The 27,967-nt window shown below is 37.0% G+C and overlaps 1 protein-coding gene across 1 annotated transcript; it reads left to right on the top strand.

Annotated features, from left to right (window-relative positions):
- Window positions 1–7,699: 7,699 nt before the first annotated feature.
- LOC139710577 (succinate dehydrogenase [ubiquinone] iron-sulfur subunit, mitochondrial-like) lies at window positions 7,700–25,293 on the top strand. Its single transcript, XM_071622501.1, has 9 exons — window positions 7,700–7,819; window positions 17,521–17,601; window positions 18,475–18,533; window positions 19,687–19,830; window positions 20,513–20,591; window positions 20,847–20,963; window positions 21,997–22,098; window positions 22,817–22,939; window positions 23,822–25,293. The coding sequence occupies exons 1-9, from the start codon at window positions 7,754–7,756 to the stop codon at window positions 23,909–23,911; spliced, it is 861 nt and encodes a 286-aa protein (XP_071478602.1). The 5' UTR covers window positions 7,700–7,753; the 3' UTR covers window positions 23,912–25,293.
- Window positions 25,294–27,967: the final 2,674 nt, after the last annotated feature.

The following is a 27,967-nucleotide window of genomic DNA, read 5'->3' on the forward strand; positions in this document are numbered from 1 at the left end:
CTGCCTATAAGAGGAGATGGAAACGAATATTTTGTTTTGCATTTCAACAGGAACAGCTGACACTTCTTTCCTCATCATACACGTTAGAGACCTTTATCTTATGGATACCCGATCAATGAAATTGATCAACAAGAACCTGGAAAACTTAAGAACGGATTGCAAAATCATTAAGACATGCAGAGAGATGAAAGTACCCCCCTGGCCTGCCATCAAGGTAAAATAAGCTAATACCTGAAGTCTTAGAAGCTTTCCTCATGACCCACTGATCATCAGAGTCGGCATGATTGCTCGCTGATGTAGTAGGTATATTCTTATCATTGACTGGGTGTTGATTTGTCAGGGATTTATGACATTGTGACTCTAAAATTTGGGCGAGGTGGAGCTGGATGGCCTGCCTTATTGCATCGCCGTCCGGCGATTTTGGCTTGAGGTGCAATCTCTGACCTCTTCTCTCCATCCAACGAAGACGCCGCAGTCTCTGAGTCGACAAGTCGGCCTGATCCTCCTCGTCATGAATGATACATGAAGAGGGTATGACAATTTTTTTTTCATTGCTCCAGTCTTATGAGTGGAGCCACCTGGAAAATATTCCAGACATCAATGAGAAATACTCTGTTTTTATATCTCATTTTATGACCCTGTACGATGAGTGCTTTCCTATAAAGAAACTTGATAAAAAAAAATATGAGAAAAAACAAACTTGGTTTAACAGCCATCTGAAGAAGTTGTGTAAAAAGAAATACATTTTGTACCGTAAATACATCAAGAATCCTACAATGTACAGAAAAGAGATTTACGTCAAATATAGAAATTTTGTGAATAATGAAATACGACGTGTTAAGCGGGAATATTATCATGGTATTTTTGATAGAGTAAAAAATGACCAAAAAGGTACATGGAAGGCGATTAACGAAGTCTTGAATACATCGAAGTCTAAAACTACATGTGCAAGTATTATGAAAGAAGGTGTTCTGATTGAGGATAAAGAAAACATTGTGAATTTATTCAATGATTATTTTAGTAATATTGGTTCTGAGTTGGTTAGAAATATGCCCCCGTGTTCTATGAATAATGATTTTTCAGAGTATTTAAGACCGAGAGTATTACATACTATGTTTTTTAACCCCATTTCTGAATCTGATTTGATTACAGCTGTATTAAGTATAAAGGATAATAAGAGTTCAGGGCATGATGGCATAGAAGCATTTATTGTCAAAAAATGCATTCATTTGATTGCATCCCCATTATGCCATATTTTCAATACTTCAATTGAAAAAGGTGTTTTCCCAAGTGATATGAAAATCGCAAAAGTTATCCCAATCTTTAAATCTGGGGATAATCGTCTTTGTTCTAATTATAGACCAATTTCTATTTTGTCCATTTTTTCAAAGGTTTTCGAAAAGTTGGTACACAAACGATTGATCTCATTCTTGGAAAAAAATGCAATCCTGTATCAAGGGCAATTTGGTTTCAGACAAGGATATAGCACATTTATGGCCCTTTTAGAATTTGTCAATAATGCTACTTTGGCTTTTGAAGAAAAAAACATTGTTATTGGATTATTCTTAGACTTATCAAAAGCCTTTGATACTATTGATCACAAAATTCTGATAAGTAAAATGTATCATTATGGAATTAGAGGCAATGTGTTAAACTGGTTTGAAAGTTATTTGTTAAACAGAAAACAATATGTGTTTATTGATAATCATACTTCACAATTTCAACATATCAATGTTGGTGTCCCACAAGGATCAGTGTTAGGTCCATTACTCTTTTTGCTTTATGTAAATGACCTGGCTTTTGTAAGTGATGTTTTAAAGCCCATTATATTTGCTGATGACACAAACATCTTTCTGTCAGGCAAGGATATCCATGATATGAATGTTGTATTCAATGCAGAACTTGAAAAGGTGTATTCCTGGTTTTTATCCAACAAACTCACTATTAATTTTGAAAAAACAAATTTTATGATATTTAGACCTCAGCAATTACAGCTAGATACAGCTTTGTTTGATTTATCCATTAATGACCAAAAAATAAGTAATGTTAAAAAAATAAAGTTTCTTGGTGTCATTATTGACGAACATCTCACATGGAAAGATCAAGTGCAAAATATTTCAGGTAAAATAGCAAAAGCAGTGGGTATTTTAAACAGATTGAAGAGTTTGCTTCCTCTTCGAATTATGTTAAATATTTATAATACCTTGGTTTTGCCACATCTTTCATATTGTACTGTTGTATGGGGAAACTGCTCTAAATATCTTTTGGACAGATTGCTTGTTTTGCAGAAACGTGCAGTCCGTTGTGTCTCAAACTCTCACTTTTTAGCTCCAACAAACCCTTTGTTTGAGAAATTGAAGGTTTTAAAGGTCTTAGATTTGTATACATTGCAGGCAGCATGCTTCATGTACAAATTTTCTAGGGATTTACTGCCTGATGTTTTTAAAGAGTATTTTATTTGTAATAACAAAGTTAATTTGTATAGAACTAGAAACTCTGATAAATTGTATGTACCATTTTACCGTCTTAGCCTGTCAAGAAAGTCAATAAGGTATACAGGCCCAAAAATATGGAACTCAATTACCCCCAGTTTGAAATCATGCCCCACCATTTCATCATTCAAAAGACAGTTTAAGTTACAGTTGATTAATGCATACCGGTATTGTTCATAGAACTGTACTGTGTCTATACAGTGCACTGGCTGATTCTCGGCATGTGTTGTTCTGTGTTCTCTGTTCGGGCGCCTGCTCGGTGACCTTCACCCCGGCGCGCTGGCGGGGTGCGCGCGCCGGGGTGGGGGTCGCCGGGCGGCCGCCTCGGGTGGAGGATGTAGGGTGGTACAGGTTGGGAATCGCGCGCGTGCCTGTGGTGATAATGATCGGAGCCTTCTACATTCATTGTACAATGTATTACAATTATTCTTTTACACTGTACTCCGTACATGTATCGTAATGGAGAGCTCTGATCATGTTGGAAGTGGTGCGCCCTCAGTGGCGGGGCGCGGCTCACGATATTGCTTGGCATAAATGTACACACTGAAGAATCACGATTATACAGCTGCACACCATATTCAATGATACTCGGTATTACGATGATATGTATTTTTTTTTTTTTTTTGTCTTTGTCGATTCTTATAGAATATTATATGCTCAAACCATATATATATTTCTTAAATTGCATTCAATGATAATTCTTGCCCATTTTTGTCCCACCCTTTTTATGGTTGTTTTTGGTATGTCGTGGTTCCTTCCTTTTGGATGTGCTTTTTTTTCTTCTTCTTCTTCTTCTTCTTGCCCCTATTTATTGCAAATCCAGTTCTTTTTTATGCGACTCATGATTTATGTAACAGTGTATAACGACATACAGTTTTAATATTGTATATTTGCTCAGGGGATCAGCCTCGAAAGGCCAATGGCCTACTGCTGATCTCCTCCACCATTTATTTTAATTGTTATGTCAATCTGGAACACACACTTTTTAACTTTTAACTGTGATTATGTATTTATCCAAAATAATTTTTGGTTTGTATGTATGTATTAGAACTGATTGATTGTGTATTTATATGTTTTTACCTGAACTGTGGAAATAAACTGAATTGAATTGAGGAACAGTTACTTTGTCACCCATTGCGGTGAAGGCCTGAATGGCTTGGGCGATTTCGGCTTGGTGGTCGGAGACCGGCCCGAGGGCAAGCCGTTCGTGTCGTAATGCCATCCTTTTAGCTCGGCGATCTCTTTGGGCTGACATCATGCAAGTGTTATCTGACTATACAGTTCAGAATCACTCGATGGAAGCACAAATCGCAAGGTTTCAAGATAATCTGCACTATATGAAAGAACCAAGAGGAGCAGGAGAGTACCAAAAGTGTGTACTTTCAAGCACGCTAGATCATCAGTGAATGATGTTCATGTGCACTGTGTGCCAGGGAGATGGTATCCAGACAACGCGCCAGCCAATCAAAACAGCACATTCATGCGCACCTGCTTGCTGGGTCACATGCGCAGGCGCAAAGCATTATTTCGTCATCAGCGCTATTTGTAGGTGCGCGCACCAAGTGCCAAGTTACATGCGCGCTGGATTCTTGTCTTGTCTTGAGTGACATTGTGACTCTGTGTTAGCCACTACACTTCGCCTGTAAATTCATGTTTCATGCACCCGTAAAATGTCTGTGTGTCTTTGTCTTTGTATGTTTGTTTATTTTTTTTTTACTGTATAATAATCACGTTTACACTTGAATTTGCAATTTGCAATACCTTTCAAATGCCATTTTGCCTAAAATGTACATTGTCTGCATGGCTTCTTTTTGATCTTGCCTATCATTTACTCTCAGTACTGATTATGATATAGCAATGTTCTGATACCAAATAATATTGCTCTTGTTAAGATCTCCAATAAGCGTTTGTTTTGATATTCTTTACAGTCACATCAATGTTTTCAATTTTTGCCTCCTCCCTAAGATTCATACCTTACTTTTGAAAACACTTTTAATATTTGTTTTTCATATTCTTTCGATCATGCATATTATAGGCTGCATCTATTGCGATGAACTGTAGAAAACAGCCATCACTTTTTCTATACATCAAATGTACATGCAATATTGTGAACGTGCTTATCCAGCGAGACGGTTTATAGATTAGAAAAAACCATGTGATAAATGATTTTTCCCCGAATGGATAATAGCTCCATTTATTCTTTTGTAATGTTTTAAACAATCTGGGAACACTGTCATCTACTTCTTCCACCAATGCCTTCGATTATATTTTTTTTTGAATTCCTTGTGTGTTGGTTTTTTATATAGTTTTTCTCCGTGAAAGACTCCGTCCTTCATTTATTTTTTTTCTGTTCTACGCTCGATTCCAACGACTAGATCACAAGCTTTTCTATGATTTCTAAAATGTGGGAGTAAAAACAAAGTGCAATTATTGTGAAAGTCACCAGCGCTGGTTTTTTTTTTATGACATGTGTGGCTGTTTATATTCCTTTGGAAGATTGTTAGTAAGTTTTACAATGCTTCAAAAAATGATAAGCGCCGGCTCTCTCTTAGCTCTATTCTGATATTAAATGATTTGCTTATCTACTGAAATCTCTCATCTGCACGGTAATATCCCCCCCCCCCCTCTCTCTCTCTTTGTCAGTCAAGCCACCATACCTGCCTGTAGTTATCTGTCGCTCTGCAATTTTTTTCTCTATTGCAAGCAGAGAATCCTTAATTGTAAATCACGCCAAGATCAAACACAGCTCAGAATTCATTCACTTCTATTGCGAATTTATTTCAAATCATAATGTTCCCATATCAGTGACATCTGGAGGTTGAGTATCGAGATCTCGAGTTCAAGATTTATGTGTTGTGCGTTGTGTCAGTCCAAGTGGGCTTTATTTTCCTCTGTCTTGGGTTTGCCAGAAAGCACTGGCTTGAATGTCTTGCAAATCTAGTGTCTTTTATCTGTGCAGACTGCTGAAAAGACGACTCCACAGTGAGATGTGTTTGCCCCCCATATTTCTGACTTTAATTCCTCGCAGGAACCTTCCAAAACTCCAGCAAGAAGCTTTTCTTTCTCTGCTTGAAGAGCGGGCTATTATAAGAGAAGGGAATAGAAAGAAAAGAGAGGGGAAATTGAGCATTGATACAGAGGCGGTTGACTTTTGTTTCAAGTGTCTGGCATGCTCAATAGCAGCAAGAGATGATATCAGATATAGTGAACCGGTGTTAGTAAATCCTATCCTTCGATTCAAGCTATTCGCGCGCCCTCGAAAACGAGCCCCGAATACTAGTACCCGAATAGTAGGCCTATGCTTCTATGTGAACGCAGCTATTAAGGCTCCATTTATTCTTTTGCAATGTTTTAAACAATCTACATCTACTTATTCCACCAGTGCCTTCGATATCTTTTTGAAATCCTTGTGCGTTGGTCTTTTATATACTTTTCTCCTTGAAAGACTCCTCCTTTATTTTTTTTTTCTGTTTTTAATACTTAACGCTCGATTCCAAGAGATTACAAGCTTTTAATTCTATAATTTGCAAAATGTGGGAGAAAAAAACAAAACGCAATTATTGTGAAAGTCACCAGCGCCATTTTTTCATGATATGTTTGACTGTTTATAATCCTTTGGAAGATGGTTAGTAATTTCACAATGATTCAAAATGATAAACGCCTTTTTCTCAGCTCTATTCTGATATTAAATGATTTGCTTCTCCATTTCAATCTCTCAGCTACATTGTAATATTTCCTCTCTCTCTCTTTGTCAGTCAAGCCGCCATACTTGCCTATGTTATCTATCGCACTGCATTTTTTTACTATTTCGAGCAGAGTATCCCTAATTGTAAAATCACGCCAAATTCAAACATAAAACAGAATTCATTCACTTCTATTGTAGAACGAATTTCTTTCAAATCACAATGTTCCTATATCAGTGACATAAGGTCTGGAGGTTGAGTATCGAGATCTCGAGTTCAAGATTTATGTGTTGTGCGTTGTGTCAGTCCAAGTGGACTTTATATTTTCCTAGGTCTTGGCTTTACCAGAAGGCAATGGCTTGAATGTCTTGCAAATCTAGTGTCTTTTATCTGTGCAGACTGCTGAAAAGACGACTCCACAGTGAGATGTGTTTGCCCCCCCTCCCCCATATTTCTGACTTTAATTCCTCGCAGGAATCTTCCAAAACTCCAGCAAGAAGCTTTTCTTTCTCTGCTTGATGAAGAGCGGACTATTATAAGAGAAGGGAATAGAAAGAAAAGAGAGGGGAAATTGAGCATTGATACAAAGGCGGTTGACTCTTGTTTCAAGTGCCTGGCATGCTCAATAACACTGCAAGAGATGATATCAGATTGATCAATATTAATTATCCAGTTTGCATTATTTTGTTTCGTTCGGGCAAGTCAGCTTTTTGAAGGCATTCTTTTATCAAAACCACTGGCTAAGAATATTTTGTTTTGCATTTGATCAGGAACGGCTGACACTCTTCCCTCATTATACACGTTAGAGACCTTTACCTTATCGAGACCCGATCACTGAAATTGATCAACGAAATCTGGAAAACTTACAAACGGATTCGAAAATCATGAAGACATGCAGAGAGATCGATGAAAGTATACCGCATGGCCTGTAAAGTATAAAAATAAGCCATACCTGACGTCTTAAGCTTTCCTCATGACCCACTGATCATCAGAGTCGGCATGATTGGTCGCTGATGTAGCAGGTACTGAAGATGTTCTTATCATTGACTGGGTGTTGATTTGTCAGGCCCATCGCAGTGTTTGATTCATTATTTTTCCACTTTTTGTATCGTATTAGTTCTATGTGTTTTTATCCGTGCACGAACATGTTGAACAACAGCCATTGGCTGAATCTTTGTTGCATAAATGAAATGCAAGGTCGGATTTGGAGGGCTAATTGGTGGTTCACTTGAACTCAGCTTTTCACAGCTTCTCCCAAAATCACAATCACAATCACAATCAGAACAAAGTTGAAGAGATTACATAACTTCGATTCAGTAATAGATGTGACAACAGCTTCGGCGAAGTGCCAGCATAGACTCTTCCTCAGTCCCTCACATCAGATAGTAACATAAATGAGCTGAAAATATCATGAGAACTCCTGGTTATTACGCCTAACAGACTGTTACGTATCCTGAAATTAGCCGACAGAATGCTAGCTACGCATACGTCCACGCACGCATAACGCACAGACTAAAAGCTCGATCTCAGTGTTCCGGTAAGGTGCTAATTGTGTAACTTTGTGACGAAGAAATCGAAATGGCGACAGCGTTGAGGAGTTCGCTTGCCCTTCTTCAAAGGCAAAATTTAGCGACATCTTGTCAAGTAAGTACTGTATTCGTGGAACTGTATCATAACCTGTGTTTGAGCTGATGCGATTGGTTTCAGCTTCGTGGTAAATTTTCACTTAGACTGTGTCAGTCTGTAACAGTTACTAGATCTAGTTATATAACTTCATAAGTGCGACCAGCTACAGCCAGCCAGCCCCAGCACGAAGCTCCCACAAGAAGGAGCGCCCGGGGTTACAACTAATTAATGGTGCCTACCTGGCCTTTTGGCCAGCATCACTGCACTGTGTGTCTGTAAAGAAGGACTGATCATCGATCAGTGCCTTCTTACCATGATAAAATTTATCTACAATAGCGTCTAGAAGCTAACGTTAGAGGTAATTAAGTGGATATCTGCTGATTAATGGCACATGCACTGGAAAAAAAAAAATCTTGTCAACATTCAGTATCAGATCGGTCAAGCTGTTTCTCAAAAGTCTTCATCGTCTTCTTGAAATCTGCTTCCATTTTACTCCTCGAGTCATACCCTTGGCTATTCCTGGCTTAAACAGAAAGAACTGTGTGTCCAGTGACGTCCAGAGGAGTCTTATTTTGGCATAATCGTGATATAGTCCCCACCTCGGGTATAACGTCACCAGTGGGGACTAGTAATAGAATCCCCCTTGCACACAACTATGGGCCATTCTCAGATTAAGCGTTCAATTCCATGTGAGTAAAACCGAAAAATCAACCACAAAGTAATACATTCAAAGATGTGTTTTTGGTAACTTCAAAACCGGTCAAATACGAAACAAAAAGTGGAACATTCTAAATGATGGCCATTCATTGAGTAAAAATGAATTGAAATAGAGCATCATATATGATTTTTGATCGCCAATCAGATACGTTACCGCACATTTACATGTTGTAATGGACTCCTAACTTTGAATTAAATTCATTGTTTTGATCCAATTTCTGTTCAGAAAAAGACATCTGTCCCCCCTAAAGATATTGGGTTTTTTCAAGAGGTAAAGACGTTGTCATCCCTTGCTAATTGGTCGAAATTATTTCTGTGTCGTAGGTTGAAATATGTTTTTTGCTGAAATGAAATATAATCTTAAGATTCACTTTGTATTTTTAACAAACTTCGCTTACAAATAAAGTTTCGAATGCCACAAATCATGCAAAGGGAACGATCCGATCTGGAATTTGCACAGGAAACAAATATGAATTGCTTTCACAGGGAAATAACTATTGAAAAACATCGAATTGCCTTTGGTAACGTATCTGGTAAAATATGACTAATAATTTTAGTTGTGTATTAAGTAACAAATATCACCTAGAAAAATATCACCTATTTAATTATTTACCTTATGAATTGATGTAAAAATGAATGATGTAAGCCCAAATTAAGCATTTTAAACATTGTACGTAATATTTAAACTATGAAATGTAGGGCAAGTCCAAGATAATGCGCACGTTACGTATGGGACATTCAGAGACTTTTATGACCTGAAAAATAGTGTTAATGGCCTTTGATCATATTGAACTTCATCATGGTGACTGATATCTAGAAGAAGTATAATCATGTAAAAAATGGAGAAAAATGACCGTCACAATTATATTCTAGAAGAGAAAATAAGTGCCGTTACGTATGGGACCAGAAAAATTTTGTTTTTTTGAACATTTTTTTCAACCTCAAAACTCTCTGAAAGTATATCATTCTACAACTTGTAACTCACTGTGATGAAAGTCACAACACTCAAGATTATCACAGGTAAGTTTCATGTCATGAGGCAAAAAGCTCTAATTACAGGTTCTAATTAACGACAGACTCGACGTGTTACGTATGGGACAGTTACGTATGGGACAGTTTGTCCCCCATTCATTTAGTGTGTGAAGAACCATCTTTATGGGTATTTTGCATATTTATTGAAGTAAAATCAGTTGAAACTACTCAAGTACTGATCCAGATTGTCAAGGAAACAATATTCCCCAAATATTCATCATCATAATCATATTCATTCATATCTTTATATTTTTATGACCAACCTGGGTATGCATGCCCTTTGTCCCCCATTCGTTTAGTGTGTGGAGAACCATGTTTATGGGTATTTTGCAAAATAATTTTGCAAGATACCCATAAACAAATTTTTGCATAATTATTGAGGTGGAATCAGTTGAAATTACTCAAATACTGATCCAGATTGACAAGGGAACACTATTCCCCAGATATTTACCATCATAATCACATTCAATCATATTCCATATTTTTTATGACCAACCTGAGTATGTATGCCCTATTTTTATCAGGATAGTTACTCTTGAAAAATTGAATAGTTTAAAGTGTTTACTTCCATTGATGAAGGGCAGTTTGCCATTTAGTTTCAATAAAAAACAACTTGACACAAGAAATATCAAGTTTAATAAATAAGCAATACCTGCTGCATGGAACCCCAGTGATTGAGTAGACATATGATGTCTGTCTATCAGTCGGGTCATTGATTCGAGTCACACCTCAGTATGTATACCCATGAATTTTGTTGTGGCTACTACTGAAAACTGAATAAGGACAATTTGTGTATCACTTGCAATATTTAAAAAAAAAAATCATTTTACTTTTTTTTCTATTATATATATCACAACCATTTCAAATTGGATCTCCATCACATAAACTTTGAATTCCTCTAGTCTTAGGATTTTATGCTCTAATAAGTAATTCATATAATTGGTTTCCAATCATCTCTTTAAATGTTGAAGACTGAATCCCCATTTCTACAAAAAACTATACCATCCCTTTAATGATGATTTTTCATTGTGTATTTTGCCATTTTCCCCTCCCCCTTTCTGAAAATTGTTCAGTCAAGTTCATGTATTGTTTCAAGTGTCTATAACTCAAAAAGTAGCTACAATGTTGGGATACTTTCTTCAGGATGATTGACCATTTGTATACTGAGAGACCTTCCCAGCTAGCTACATGCATTCACATGCAATATGTATGAGAATGTCCCATACGTAACGCATTTGTCCCATACGTAACATTATTTCAATGCCTAATAAAAAAAAATTCTTTTACTTTTTTTTCTTTTTTCTCTGGTATTTAATTTCTCTAAACAATAAATTAGAAGTTTCCAAAAGGGCATTAAAATAACCTTAGCAATTTCAGAAAAAACCTAAAAAAATGACCTCATTTTGTTACGTATGGGACATCTCATGATAGGACACGAGCTAATTTGCATAATCATTTGCATAATCCCTAACTTTTCATACCAAGTTAAACTATGTGATGAACTTCTTATGTCCACATATTAATCAAATATAATTTGCTTTCCTTTGAATTAATATGAATTTTTATAAATGTCCCATACGTAACGCTGTGTTTCACATTTATGCAAATGAAGCCCTTGAAATTTGCATAAATTTACATAATATCATTTTTTCCTCCACTGAAATCAAAACTTCAACTCATAAGCTTCAAAATGATACCAAACATGTCAATATTGAGCAAAGATGAAATTTAGCCTTCTGAGGGGACCTTATCTTGGACTTGCCCTGTAGTAGAAAAGAGCCCTAAATGTGAGAGCTGAGTTCTTCATTCACAGCATATTCTCATCTTACGTCTGAATGTATTTATCCATCTGACTATAAATATTCATTAAGTTTTGATGGATAATGCAAACAAGGTTTAAAAAATATATATTTGCAGGCACTTAGAAGGAAGTAGGTACAGTCTCTATGAACTCGATATACTAAAAAATTGTTTGATCTATGGTAACGTATTTGGCTTACCCCTTTTAATGAAAATGAATAAATAATTGTTCAACTTATCAATGAATCTTGAGTAGTTCTTCATATGTTGAAAAACACTAGAATAAATATGCAACAGAACACTGAAACTTTTCTCGGAAGCTTTTCATAAACTATTTTTTACTCTTTCAAAGTTAGGTAACGTATCTGGCGTACCGTAAATGAATCTGTCGGTGAAGTTACAGAGCAATTTTTACTCAATATTCTTCATTTGAACATAACTTTGATCTTTTATGGAAGCGTCATTCTATGCAGAATTGTCTTATGAACACTTTGTTTTACATAACATTATTTGTCACCGTGGGTGCCCTGAATAATACGTAACGTATCTGCTAAATCTGAAAAGCAAAAAACTGATATGCTGAATCATAGCTTCGTCTTGTAAAATAAACGTTAAAAGTTGTTGCATAGAATATGAAAGTGGCTGGGTTTTATAGAATAGAACTTTTGAGTTTGTGAGCACACAACGATTTGTTTGTCAAAACATCTACAATTTTTTTCCAGCATTTTGATTATGTGGTAACGTATCTGTCGGAAAACTTGCCATTAAGTTGTGAGACACTGACGCAGAAAGAAAAATCATGTGGAAGTGTTGCTCTTTTTCACCTCCCTGTCCTTTTGGTGTAAGAATATAATCCTGAGGTCCAAAAAAACGAAGCATGTAATGTGTAGGGATGAATTTTGACCAGATTTGATTCCCTGGAAGCACAAGACCAATGAGCAAAATTCGGTCACGTATCTGGGGTAACGTATCTGTGGTAACGTATATGGTCGATCATGTTATTATGAGAGCGATATCTACTGAATATTTCTCACTTGTACGGAACTTCAATGTTGAATCGATGCGTCATTCCGAGGAGTATTGTGTAATATACAATTTGTCTGACATTGCAATATCTTTCGCAGTGGGTGGCGTGAAATGTATGTAACGTATCTGTATAAATAAAAATGTAGAAAACCGATATTTCAAACATTGTACCGTATTCTCAATAAAAAGCTTACGCACAAAAAAATCTAAGTACTTGCAATGTATGAGATATATCCTCAGGGTTTCATATACACAGGGTCATTGCATAGTCTTGTTATTTTCGCAATGCTGTAACACTAAAGAAACTGGTAACGTATCTGGCGGTGAATTTGGCGACAGGTTTCAAAAGGCTATAAAAAAGAAGTCAATAAAAATTTTGGAACTTTTCGAGTATTGTGATTAGCACATATGATATGCTCATCGTCCATGCAAATGATATTTGGAAAGTGTGTTTGTGGACGGAGAGGAGCAATAAAACATAATTCTAAAATAGCCGGCGACACTGCGTTTTAGGGGTCTTAACGAAGTTTAACAGCAAAATTTTATACAAAAAGGCAGACAACCGCATTTGATCGTGTTTATTTTTAACAAATAATGTCCTCGTGATATATTATAAACATTTAAATAGTATCTAATAGGTTTCAGGGAACCGCAAACTGTCATGGAATGTCGGCGACACCAAAATTCCGTATTTGCACACTTTTACTGAGAATGGGCCCTATACATGTAGATGTATATGTATAAAATCTCCCTGTGCTGCGCTTGTCTGCTCCGGTTTTACTCCGCTCTCGTCTTGATTGGTCACCTCAACGCGCACGGGAGTTCTGTCTTCACCATTGGTCTTCACACTCTCTGATCTCCGTGTATCTCCGTCTATTATGGTCGTGATATAGTCCCCACTCTATGGGAAACTGTGTGCGAATTACACGGTGATGGGGACGATTTCACGACCATAAAGTAGCTCCTCCCTCTGTTATGCTCGTGATATAGTCCCCACACAACGATAAACTGTGCGTGTTTCGAATGGAGATGGGGATTATTCGAACAGTATTACACTCGTGATATAGTCCCCCCTCCACAGGGAACCCGTTGCATTATATATGGCAGTGGGGACAATTTCCACAAGGTTTATCTTGCTTGGATTTATCGGACAAATGATTGCTTTGTTGTTGTTGTTGTTGTTGTTGTTTTTGTGTGACTTTCAATCATTTGGCCTTAAAATTGCGCGTTTACATTGAAATGAATGCGGGCTCGGCCGCGGCCGAGCCTCGCACTGTACACGAGGTCATAATCACGAATTTCACAAGGTTTATCTTGCTTGGATTTATCGGACAAATGATTGCTTTGTTGTTGTTGTTTTAGTGTGACTTTCTGGAAGTTCGAATTGCCTCTCGTCAATCATTTTGCTTGTCATTTTCCTTTTCTATGTTCTACCGATTTTTGTTTACATAATATTGTGACTTCATTTTTTTTCTTCTTTACACGTTTAGATCATTGTACCGGATTCCTCTTTGAGTGGAAGAATGAGAGAGAGAGAGAGAGAGAGAGAGAAAGAAAAGAGAGAGAGAGAGAGAGGGAGAAAAAAAAACCCTGACTCAATTACCGCCAGAATCCATTTACTACACTGAACAATGTGATGAAAACAAGTAGCCTATGATATATTTTCAGCAGAACAAAAGTACCGTACCTCTAGTTAAAAAGAAAAAAAAATGTAACAATTAAGGCATAATGTTGAGAGGCCTTTGTCCAAAGCAAACGATTTGCTTATTGATAACGGTTTCCCCCACTTGCATACTTCACGTATTATTTCACATGATTATATATTTGTCATGCGAATTTTTTTTTTTGCGTTTTCATGATTTCACTAGAAAATTAATTAAAATGCAACTATGTAATTAAATACAAATCCCAAATCAAATGCAGGTGTATGAAATCACAACTCATTTGCCTTTAAAGACAACTCTAGAAATAAAAAATGAAAAAAAAATCGCTGTATTCAAACGCAAGAGCGTTGCAGAGATGTACGTTTTCATACGAAACTATAGAAACTGCGTTTAAAACCATCCCTGAACATATACGGAAGTCCGTTATTGGTGAAAAGACTTGCATTTTTTTTATTTACTAATTACTACTACGTAAGAAACTGCGTTTAAAACCATCTCTAAACATATATATACGGAAGTGCGTTATTGTTGAAAAGACTTGCATTGGTTTTTTTTAAATCAAAATAAATGCAGGTCCATCAAATCACACGAAACGCTGTACTAGTATTTCAACGGAAGAGCACAGCCGCCAGAGAAGACTTGCGATTTTGTACAAACTATAAGAAACTGCGTTTAAACGCATCTCTAAACATCAACGGAAGCAACTGCGTTATTGTTGAAAAAAAACTTGTATCAATTGTTTTTTTTTTATTTCGTACGCAAAATTAAAAATCAAGATCCATTCTGAAAATCAAATGCAAGTCCATCAAATCACACGCAACGCCAGGCTTGCGTTTGAAATCATATACGAAACTATAAAATTGTAGGAAACTCAGTTAAACTCAGTTGCATTCAAACGCAACTGTCCATATTATGCAAGTCCATCAAACCACACGCAACGCTGTATTTAAAACGCAAAAGTGTTGCAGAATCTCGGACTTGCAGTCTTTGTACAAAACTAATAAAAGTCTATACGGAAGTGCGTTATACATTGTTGAAAAGACTTGCATTATTTTTTTTTTTCGTAATGGCTACAGGAACTTTCGCCGTGACCGAAGTTAATCTGCACTAGCACGGGAAAGAGATCGCAACATTTACACATTTCAAACTACCGAAACACATGCTGTTTCATGAAATGTCAATGAAGAAAAGGTAGCAAGTTATTGTTACAGTTCGCTATGCCGAAGGTTTAAATCTCAGTCCAAAGTTATTAGTCCGACAATGGAAAGATGTTTGTTTTTTTACGAACTAGTAATCCGAAAATTGTCGTTTTCAGGTTAACAAACTTGACTTTTTTTTTTAAATTTCAGACGGGCCTGCACCGTACAGCGCGGTTAAATGTTGCGAATCGGAGCGCGAGAACAATTCATTTTCCGAGTATGGCAATAGAAATTTATAAGCAAAACAAATATGGCGACTTAAGGAAGGAAAATCACACATATTATTTCAACTCAGTCGTCACTGAAAAATTATCTCGACAGATTCATACGAATTCACACGCATATCTTCGCCGCAACGCACAATGAATATAAATCGCAATGGTACTTGCAATTTGGGGAATTTGCGTTTGATCTTTCAAATCAAGTTTAAAACGTAAAGTGTCTAGAAACGGGCACAGGTTTCCGATCCCGTTCTCTCAAAATCTTTCTAGAGATTTTGGAATTGTACGTTGTCGTCACTAATCCACGCGAGATTTATGCATGAACTAAAACATTATTGTTGCTCATGTCGGTATTGGCATGTTTTGGCGGCAAAAGGAAGGAGAGAGATTTGAGTAGCGATCCGCATTTAAAGGCATTGTGGAAATTGTCCCCACTGACATACATAACGCAGCCGGTTCGCCGTGGAGGGGGGACCATATCACGAGTATATATACTGTTGGAATAGTCCCCACCTCCATTCAAAACACGCACAGTTCGTCGTTGTGTGGGGACTATATCACGAGCATAACAGAGGGGGAGTGGCTACTCTATGGTCGTGAAATTGTCCCCATCACGTGTAATTCGCACGCAGTTTCCCATAGAATGGGGACTATATCACGACCATATAATAGAGGGAGATACACGGAGATACGCAGTACTGTATGAAGAGTGTGTGTATCACTTTAGTGTGTGTTGTCTCACGGCTATTGACCAATCATGACGTCAGTTGCGTCAAAATCCGCAAGACTGGTACAGCTGTACACACTACGCAATACGTGCTACACTCTCAACTAGGTAGGTACTAGGTGGGATTCTAATAGTCCCCAACGGAGAGGTGGGGACTATATCACGATTATGCCCTTATTTTTTTGATGTTATGACTCTGCTCTGCTCTGGAGGGGATCTACCTGGGTCTGTGAAGCCATCAGACGCAGTCTCCGCAGAACATGTTACATCCCCGTTGACGACCAGATAAATTTACAGACTGATCTTTCGTTCAAGTCCTGGCTAGTCTTGCAGATGAAAGTGGGCATGTGATGTGTGTAGCAGAGGAAGTGAGGTGCTGAGTTGACCGAAAGATTGGTCTGTATTTGGTCGTCGGGGATGTATGTTCCGCAGAGACTGCATTTGGCTTCACGGATGGTTTGGCGTATAATTGTCAACTAGGTAAAAATGTCAAAGGTAAAAATGTCAGAAATAAAAATTTTATTGTTAGGTAAAAATGTTAGAAGTGAAAATGTCGGAGGTAAGGCAAGGGTACTAAAAATGTCAGAGGTACAAATGTCAGACTACAGAGATGAAAATGTCAGAGATTAAAATGTCAGAAGTAGAAATGTCAGAGGTGAAAATGTCAGAAGCAATTTTGTACCTCTGACATTTTTACCTCCGATATTTTTGCCTCCAACATTTTTACTTCTGACATTTTTACCACTGACATTTTTACCTCTGTCATTTTTACCTGGTACCTCACACGGATCCCCTCCTATGATCCTATACACACACAGACCGGAGGTTATGCTACTGGCTCTGTAGTGATGCTCTGCCAGTGGTCACGCACAGACCAAATGTTACAATAAACCCAATTTCATAGAGCATTTGTACATTCAAACAAGTTTGACATGACATGACACATTATGCAGCAATATTTGGGGTAACTTTCTCACATTTTGCAATCGAATTAGCTACAGGTTAGATCGCCAAAATTTACATCCATATCACAACATTGCTGTTCGCTAGCAGTAAGTCCCCATTTTGAATCCATTAGCCAATCACATGCGAGGTACTTGTTTTAATAAGACTCGTAGAAATCTACCTCGCATGTGATTGGATAACAGATTCATAGGTTGAAGAGCTGTTACGTATATTGGATATTGCTGTAATGAAAGTAATCTCAAAGGCCACAAGTTTAATAAAAGTGTGGAGCTTTTCTCCAAATGAGGGAAGTAGACCAATAGCAGTCCAGTGGCATTGCCTGATTCAATGTGAAATGATGTGTCCCTACACTCTTCTTTCATTTCAGGTAGTGCGACTTGCACAGACTGCAGCCGCCCCTCAAGATCAACAGGCTCAAAAGCTAAAGAAATTCTCTATCTACAGATGGGTGAGTGATTTTTGTACATAACAAGCAGTCATACTATGTGTATAATAGAAGAAGGCTTGAACTTCATCCTTAGCAAAATTATGTGGTAGGGGATGTGTGCATACTCACATTTGCAGAGCATTGTTGTAATCAGTGATTCAGAAAGGTTGTGCTTCTAACAACCATATCCATCTACCTACATGTGTATAGTTTACCTGATAAGAAGAGTTTGAATAGTTTTATTCAAAGAAAAAAAATGAAAATGAAAACTGTTTGGGCAGCATGCTTACATGCCCACCATGACCATAACATTAGTCTTTGTAGTGCAAAATGCACAGTGATCAGGTATTTTGGTACCCTTCAACTGGCAGGTCAAGTTTTGTAACATACACTTTGTACATCTTGTGTATAATCAGAAAGAGATCAATATGCAGCTTATAATCCTTCTAGAGTATGCCATTAATATTCATATAAATCCCTTTATGAACACAAGTCTCCATTTCTCTGAAATTTTGTAAATCTCCTACGAAATAAAAACTTAGAACACAGATGTTTGTAGAATTCTTTATCATGTATACAGTGCACTCCCATTATAGCAAACATGGTTGTAACGAAATTCTGGTTACAACGGAGTAGAAATTCAGACAGCAACATTATCCACTTCCCTTTTTTTTTCTTTTTGTTTATTTGTTTTTTGGTTTATTGTTTATTGGTTCGGTTATGACAAAATTTTGATAAAACGAAAGAAAACTGCCTGTCCTGAGGACTTCGTTATAACGGGAGTCCACTGTAGACAAATTAGATTTATATCACTAGTGTACACACATGCACAAATAATCTGTCAGAGATTTTATCATGCTGAAAGTTCTGTGCTTTATGTTTCTGTCTGTGCAGGACCCAGATAAGGATGGAGACAAGCCACACATGCAAACATATGAGGTTGACCTCAACACGTAAGTACTGTACATGTTATTATCTGTACCTGTATCTCTATATTTATGAAGAATGAAGCATGCATTGTACAAGTATTTTCTGATTCCCAGATATGAAAAATCAGGAGGAAAATACAATCACGTCAGTCAAGAGTTGCAGATGAAAAAAAAAAAAAAAGAAGGGAAGCTAACAACTGTCTCTGTAGGCAATTGCAGTGGAAATTTCTTTTAGAAGATAGGAAAGATGTTTAGATCTGTGTATGTGAATATCATTAGCCATGATATTTAGTGTGCAGAAGACTATGTGATAAGAGATCTTTTTAAGTTAGTGGAATTTGGAGTGCCATAACAAACGTCTTACTTCTTGTCTGCATATATGGCCTTGTGTACCTGTTGGGTGAACCTTGAACATTGTTTTGCATTTAAAGAAGCATTTATGCAGCAACTGTGATTTATGTTTAACTTGACAAGATGTGAGGACTTCTCCTGAGGAGCGGTTTTATGTAGAGCCATAAATTAGAGTAAATCCTCTAATCTTGTTGAATATCTTTGTAAATTTTCATATTGTATAGCTTTGTTTGTATAAATTTCATTTATGTCAACAGTGCAACACTGCGCTCATTTATCATAAAGAGGGGACTTGTTTTATAACCTGGCAGAGTCGACGTTAAAAGCTGCCCACAAATTTTTCCTTATCTCCTAGTTGTAATTTTAACAGGTCAAAGTGCAACTTCATCTAATTGCTGACGTGATGTTATAAAATACTTCTTAAAAATCAAATTATAAACTTAAGGCTATGAGTGGGTCTTTGAAAATATAGCTTTCAAAACTTTGTACAACGAGACCAAAAAGACATGTGAAATTCTTACAATTCTGGGCAGACAGGACGAGACCTTCATGTTATCTACCTTATACAGTATGTACATTGTATTTAAATGCATCTGCAGTGCTAGTCAAATATTAAGTAAGACTGCAACCAAGCCCAGAATTTATGAGGAGCCAAACTCCACATGTCTTCATTGATGCATCTACAGCAGAATGAAATATATATGGTGCTGTGTCTCCTATGTATTATGTGCACATTTCTTGTATGGGATTTGGGGTACCCCGGTATACATATAGATTAAAGAGTTATTTGTTCTGTTACATTTTCTTTCCTCGATTCATGCTTTAGTTGCGGGCCCATGGTCCTTGATGCTCTCATCAAGATCAAGAATGAGATTGACCCCACCCTGACCTTTAGAAGGTCATGTCGCGAGGGCATCTGTGGTTCCTGTGCAATGAACATCAACGGCACCAACACCCTTGCATGTATCAGGTGTGTAGCTTGCTCATTACAATTGTTGTAGACAGGACAGTGACAGATGGGATTATTTTAATTATTCTTTTCATATTCTACTGTGTATATCTCACAGGACAGGAGCTCTATTACAAATATGTAACTACTGCCACACAGACACCAAAGTGGCACCAAAATTAAATAATTGTCTTTCTTGTGTGTTTGCATTAAGTATTTTACTAATTGATAATCAAGATAAGTGCTCTTTCTAGCTGCTAGTTCAATGATTCCATATCAGTAATTGATTCATGATTGAGTCAGTGTTAGGTAGAGTTATAGAAGACACGGAAGGTATTAGTTTTGAATAGAGACAGAAGGTATATAAATGTCAGCAGAATTCTCAGTTGAATGGAAAATTGAAAGTCCATGGTTGCATGTTGCAACTGCATGCATCGACATGTTGTTGATCCTGCATATTTTCCTTCTTAATTTCCCCAAATTTTCCTTTCTTTGATGAAAATTGCCAGAGAATCAATTCTTTTTCCTTTGTGGGCATCAATGCTATGATATGTCCAAAAGAAATAAAATTGTTCCTGAAAAATTATCCAAGAATTCTGGAAATTCTTTAAGTTTCAGACAGGTCACAGAAATTTACAAAGCACTGTTTTTTTGCAAAATATGCCTCTCTATTCCTTTACCTCTGCGTGTTTCCTGTTCACAGCCGAATTGACCGTGGTTCCAGTAAGGCCAGCAAAATCTACCCACTTCCACACATGTATGTCATCAAGGATCTTGTACCGGTGAGTAAGAATCAAGCAACCCAACTTTAATGACTAGATGCTTTCTGATCTATAGTGCCTTGTCATCACTGTCATGCTTTCCATCAACTTAGTTTAATACACTGTTATGAATTTGCTACCAGAGCCATAGGGACACCACTATGCCATCCTAGTTTCAAGTAAACCACAGATTTAATCTAATACTGATATTATATATTATATATTATATTCGGCTGTTAACGTTCAATTCTGTGTCCATTTGCCTCCATCCCCCAGGACATGAACAATTTCTATGCCCAATATAAGTCCATTGAGCCCTACCTGCAGAGGAAGGAGGACATTAAGTATGGTGAGCAGCAGTTCCTGCAGTCTGTGGAGGACAGAGCAAAGCTGGTAAGTCATCATCTTGCTTTCTTTCTCATCTTCCCTCTTTTACCTAGTCACCTTTTGGTATTTTGTATCCCCTGTGCTGCTATACATCTCACAATGAATCATCGCCCGACATTATTCCTTTGTGGTACGAAAAAAGAAGAAGAGTAGAGTGTATGTTACATTATAAAAGGAGTTTAAACTTCCATGAATTTAATAATTTTTTGGTGATGAAGCAGGCTCTGTCTGTCCAACCTAACCTCATTCTCTCTACAAGGACCTCACAGGGATGTCCTCTTGAAACCAGTGGGTATCATAATCTTCATTTGAATGTGCAAAATCAGTTACTCTCATTTTGTAATTGGTATTTGTGGTGTTCTTACACCTTCCCTGTACACATCAAGTTCACGTTGAAAATATTCCTTAACTTGCAGTTACTTTTTCTACGCAATCTCACATTCAAGAAGAAAGGTTCAATGATTTTGTTTTGATCACAAGCTGACTGAGCCTGCCCTGCATTTCTTCAATACTATTCTGAATAGAAAGGGTGCTAAAGAGGAAAAGACCAGATTTCATCCAATAAAGCTCTGCTAGATATTGTGTGCTGCATTGTGTGTCGAAGGTGATAGGTTGTTTGTTATTGTAAAACATGATATATTCGCGGCATGAAATTTTCGCGAATTGGAGCCCACGGCCTCTTTTGTGGCATGAAATTTTCGCAGATTGCCTCTGGCATTCAATGCATATAGTGTAGACAAGAACTTTCGCGTGCATTTTAATTTCGCGAATCTTGGCGCTCGCGAAATTCGCAAAATTAAAATGCATGCGAACATTCCTTTTTTTACAGTACCATGTACCATATTGGGGAAATTTTCATCAAGAGTAATGTGCTCATACACATTGAAATTCACAGCTGGTTTTATAAAGAGATGCTACGATTTGATATGGTGTGTGTCATCTTAGACTGTTGAATGTGCCTTGTGGTCACTTGAATGTGAAAATTCAGTTGAAGCAAAAAGTGATTTGATTTGATTTTGTATTGAATCTGTCCATGCAGGATGGTCTATATGAGTGCATTCTGTGTGCCTGCTGTAGTACCTCATGTCCCAGCTACTGGTGGAACGGAGACAAGTACCTTGGGCCAGCAGTTCTCATGCAGGTAGGGAGCCAGTCTGTGAATGATTGATATGGCCAGGGGCATGCATCCTTGACCTTTGACCCCTGACCCTGAAATTGTGATTCAATTACCTGTTGTTTGTTACCTTTTAGTGTTAATGAGATAGACCTGTGATTGAATTGATATATTGGATGCGACTAGTTTGTCATTTTGTGTCTATTCCTGTGCATAGGTAGTTTGTATTTCTAAGAGAAAGATATATACGATTGAAGAGGTTTACTGAAAAAGGACATGACTAATCAGTGACATGTATGGTAAAACAGTCATGAGTCAAAGATACTCTTAAAATGTGCTTTAAGATCTCTGCAATCTGATTGGTCAGTTATCGTACATAGATTTTTACTGATCCACGCTGAGCCATGCATCTGGTAAGATCCAAATGCATGGCTCAAGCCACCTTTAGTAATGTAGCCGTAGCTACGCATGATGGGGGAAAAGGTGGAATTTCATAAATTTACAAGCTTATTTTATAAAACAAATGATCCACAGGTCTCATGGATCAGTGAGAATTGAATGTACTCGTTTAACTTTGGAAACAGTTTAAAACCTACTCGCTGCGCTTGTGAGTTTTAATAGTTCCAAAGTTAAACTCGTGCATCCAGTTCTCACCCACTCACTCTGTCCTGTGCATCATTTGTATAATATCTCCTAGAACTAGACTTTCCTCCTGACTGATGCAAACCTGATATCATGTCTCCAGGCTTACCGATGGATGATTGACAGCAGAGACGAACTACAGGTGGAGAGGTTGGCCAAGCTTCAGGATAAGTTCTCTGTCTACCGCTGCCACACCATTATGAACTGTACCAAGACATGTCCTAAGGTAAGTGTGGAAAGTGGAGAAATCTACTCCATTTGATTTTCATGTGAGAAGTACACGGTCCCTCAACCGAGTTATGTTCAGGGTGATACTCTTACCTCTGCCTTGTGAATGATGTAAGTCTAGTGCTTTCATGATGCCAGAATAAACTAGTTTTTGTGGAATTTGCCTTGTATTTTTGTATCATATGTCCACTTTAGTAATGTTACAAATTGTTGTAACCTTCATATCCAGTAATGGTGGCACATGTGTTTAATCACAATTTTACAAATTCATAGCTTATGAATGGACTGTCTGACTTTACTCAGACTTCACTCATGTGTTCTGCTGATGTTTATTAATTCATGAACTCCAAATATATGTCTTTGTTCAACTACCCTTTAAAATGGGCAGTGTGATTTTGTAAATATGCATTTTACAAGTACAGTGGATTCCCGTTATAACGAAGTGCTTGGGACCAGCAATTTTCTTTCGTTGCATTGAAATATTATTATAACTGAACAAATAAACAATAAATAACGTAGAGCTGATAACGTTGAAGCCTAAATTTTTACTTCGTTGTAACCGGAATTTCGTTATAACTGTGTTCGTTATAACGGGGGTGCATTGTAAAAGTCTGTGGGGCCCATATTTGATTTATAAAAAACGAGAAGCATACTAATGGAATCACAGTGAAATCCTTATAACAACTTGCTAACTGTAAATGAGATGAACAATATTGGCCTAGTATCATTACTTTGAAAGGTGTAGTGAGTGTGGATTTGTTTTGCTTTCCAGGTTATAGTCACAACTTTGTTGTGTTGTTGTTTACCTTTGGCGATATGTTTTATCTCTTTGACTTTAATAATGTCACTCACCGGTACTTTGAATTCTTGTTGCTTCCAGGGCCTCAATCCCGGACGAGCCATTGGTGAAATTAAAAAGCTTCTATCTGGCTTCAGCTCGGCAGACCTCAAGGCGGCAGCAGCATCATAAAATGCGACAACAAAAACTTGTCCTGCAGGATTCTGTATGGCTGGGACTGAGTCGTAGGTGGAATATTTTTCTTGTGTAGACTCCATGACTATCTATGCCAGACAGGCATTGGATGTCTCTAACAACCCCTGTACCATGTTTGGGCCAAAACCAAACAGATTAATTGTCCACATCATTGTGTACATTGTGTGAAATGTATTTAACCCAGGATTTCACTGTAAAAGTGTTATGATTGTGGCTGTCTTGCTAGGAAGGCCAATAATGCAAATCCTGAAATCTGGTGAAGTTTTAACCATTGCCCTATGTTTTTTATTACTTTATTTTTAATTGTCTTGGAAAGATATGTTTGTAAATATTTGTTTATGAAGGATGTGTTGAGGATTCATCTGATGTAGCATTCTACAGTACATACCGATTGTAAAGGTCACCTAGCCGTATGCTTCAAAAGACGTAGCATCAGATAAATCAGACAATATCTGTAGAAAGACCAAGGAGTTAGTGTTACCATCTTTATCAGCTCCTGTTTTGATCATCTTTGAATTATACTCTGTGAGCCAAGCCAAAATTGACAGATGAGAATGTAACTCAAGAAGAGCTCTACTGATTTCAAAAAAACAAACATTGACTGTCATATTTGTAACTTGGAGTGATGTATTTAGTGAGATGTCTCTGCTATAGGGAAATAGACTATTATTGTAGATTTCCAGACCTTTACGAAATAGACTTGGAAGATTTGACTGGGAATTCACTGAATTAAATACTATGTATTTTCATTTGAGATGCACACTAAAGATGCAGTGCTGAAGTGTTAGATGTTGCTATGGGGTAGTGACAGTGATGGTTACAGATATGCGCAGTATGTGAGAATGAGATGATTCTGGGAAGAGTCTGTATGGGTGCTTTCGTGTGGCACGGTTCTTCTAGCCCCTCTGCCAGAACAGTTCCCTTGCTGTGAAATCATCCTTAGTGTGGGTCAGAACTAATGGACTTTTGATAGCTTCGTGTTACAGATCAGGTAGAGATTGAAGAGTATACTGCTGTCTTTTAGCGAGGAGTCGGATTCAAGCCTGGTCATCACAGCTTTTACACCGAGGAAAAAGCTACCAAAATTAAACCACTGTTTGTTTGACGAGAGACCCAACAGTTGTACGTAGCTTCAGATATTTGTGATTGCAATATGTGTAAGATGATAACCCTTTTCTCTAGAATACTTATGGCACATTATTTGCATGTCTTTATGTATTAGAGGTAAATAATTGGACATTTCACCCACATTGATTTTTTTACACAAAAAGTGCAGTGTGTGTGCTTTTGGCATTGTATGAACTGACAAAAGTGAATGCATAGAGAACAACTTACTGAAGATGATGTAAACAAGAGAACTGTTGGAAGACAGACACATATATTTTAAAGAAATAAAATATTTTAGCAAATTTTATCATTATCTTTGACAAGTTTTATTTTATTTTCACACATTTACTGTGAAAGTTAATGGACTTTCTAAACTGAACTTTATGTTTCCGTGTAAACTCTGCCTGAATATGGCAGGTTGTGTCCAATAGCAAGCATCAAATTTAAGCCTTATCTGCCTGTAGATGTGGCAGATAGAAGGGAAAACGTACCTCAAAATTCATCTTTGTTTTGTCTGATCCTCTGGCATCTTTTGTCAAAGACAAACACCATTTTAGTATGGTTCGTTTATGTAGTTTTTCATTACATACCAAGTTGAATTTGTGTAAACATTTTTGAGCATCGTGTACACAGTTTGGTTAAGCTTGCCTTCAAGCATCCATCAAGAGATGAATGGATGATATGCATTTTAGAGATACTGCTGTGAAAGTATGGTATTTTGCCTTCCCGTGTAATGCTTGTATCCTATGTGTTATAATTTCAACCTGAGATTTGTAAAACTGAGGTGAGATTTTTTTTCTCTACTGCATTATCAATTATTCTCTGTGCATTATAAGGTAATCAATGTGCATGGCCAGCTCGTTGTGTGTTTGAGTAACTGCACAGTACGTATTCATACAATTTGATAGAATTAAGAAATTATACTACTGGTAGTGGACTATTAATTCAGACCTACCTCAAAGTTTATATTTAAAGACTAAAGGAGGTCAGTAGCTTATCAGGAAACTTGTATAAAAAATTGGTTCTTCTGTCATATCATTGTGTATGTTTTCGCTTCTTTTTTTTTTAAATCACCAACCTCTTTTATCTTAGAGTCAATTGCACAAACTGATTGTCGTGCTAGACCAAGTAACATGTGAGAGATGGAGTGATAATAGACCTATGAAATAAATATTACTCTTTAAAAACAATCAACAAGCAGTTGTGTATTATCTTTAGGATAGATAAAAGAAGACAAGGTGGCTGAGAATTCAATGAGCACCCAATGCAAAGTCTGTGATGATGTTGAAGTGTTTGTGGTGATTGTGCTTGTAACTACTGTTCACAGGACAATTTATTCTTAATTATACAGTCGACCTTACATAAGTCAAATAATTGCCTAATTCAAAGGTCTTTTCATGCCTCTTTTCTTTATTTTCTATTGATTTAAATCCCTCATAAGTAGAATTTTCTCTAAGTCTAAGCTATTCCTTCAGTCCAAATTCGACTATAAAGGCAAGGTTGACTGTACGTGTGGATTGAGTGAATGCAGCAATATCAGTAGAACACACCAGTGAAAGTTTGAGGAAAATGGGATGATCCATTCAAAAGTAATGAATTTGTATGTAAAGTTTCTGTGCAGTAACTGCTGGATGAGAAGATTAATGCAGGTTTTGATATCACAAATGTGAAACGAAATGAGGAAAATGTTGAATGAATCCCGCAAAATTTCATTTTTAAACAACAAGAAAAAAGGCACACATTCCTCAACTGTTAAGGGGTATTACACTTTCCCCCACCTTGTGAAAGTCAAGTGCTCATTTACTATGCAAGACAGTGAACATATGTTGAATTCTCTTAAAGGGATAGTACAGTATTGGTGGAGATGAGAATTGGGCGTCTAACTTTTTGCAAGATACCAAGAAAACACTTATGATATAGTACAGAGCATACCATTTTAAGAGGAATTCAAAGTTTATTTGATGAAAATCGGGTTTGGAATGAATGAAACATCCAAAAACAAAGTAAACAAAGCGAGCGTAATAAAGTGTGGGTCCCACACTTTATTAGAATCGCTCTTTTTTGGATATCTCAGCCATTTCAAAACCAATTTTCATCAAATAAAAGTTGAATTCCTCATAGAATTACATGCCCTTTCATATTTCATAAGAGGTGATATTTTCTTTATATCATTCTACAAGTTACATTACAACCTGCAGTAGTCTTCTCATCCAGCATTTGCGGCACAGAAACTTCTAATATTCATAACTTTTGAACAGATTCTCAGATTTTCTTGAAACTCTCAATGTGTTCTACTGATATTGCAGCATTCTCTCAATTACTAGTATTACATTTATTATGGTGATCTTGTCTTTCAAAGTAGAAAAAGGTGAGTAATGCTGTTGGATGGATGGCAAGCCACAAGCAAGCACTACAAGCATTATCTTTGCACTAAATCCCCTGCACTCTGCCAACAGTGCAATGATAATAAACCATATTCATAAAAGCACATATTACCCCCCAAAAAAAAAAATTTTCTCAGTCTGCATATTCAAGGAAGAAAATATAGGAATACATTACAGGAAAAAAGACATGACAGAAGGGGAAACAAGGCAAGATGAAAAGTGACCCCAAAAAAAAAAAATGACAGCATAGAAATGGTTGAAAGATGACAGCATTTACAAGGATTGAAATATGCAAGGATTACCGGGTACTGTAAAGTTTTAAATGACTTTTTTGAAAAGTCTGTGTGATGGTGTAGAGTAGGCAAGTCCAACAATGTCCTTGCCATATAATATCATTGATCCAACAAGAGCAGCCTATGCATAATATCAATGTATACATCCTTGATATATATATTGCTTTACATGTCATTGACATAAACATTTTGATGGTCAAGTGTGTGACACTTCATAAAGAAGCATGCACACAAAGTTTAAAGTTGTT

The sequence above is a fragment of the Diadema antillarum genome, unplaced genomic scaffold, assembly GCF_040938485.1.
Source record: "Diadema antillarum isolate AM-2024a unplaced genomic scaffold, OU_Dant_1.0 seq00001543_RagTag, whole genome shotgun sequence".
Classification (NCBI taxonomy): Eukaryota; Metazoa; Echinodermata; class Echinoidea; order Diadematoida; family Diadematidae; genus Diadema; species Diadema antillarum.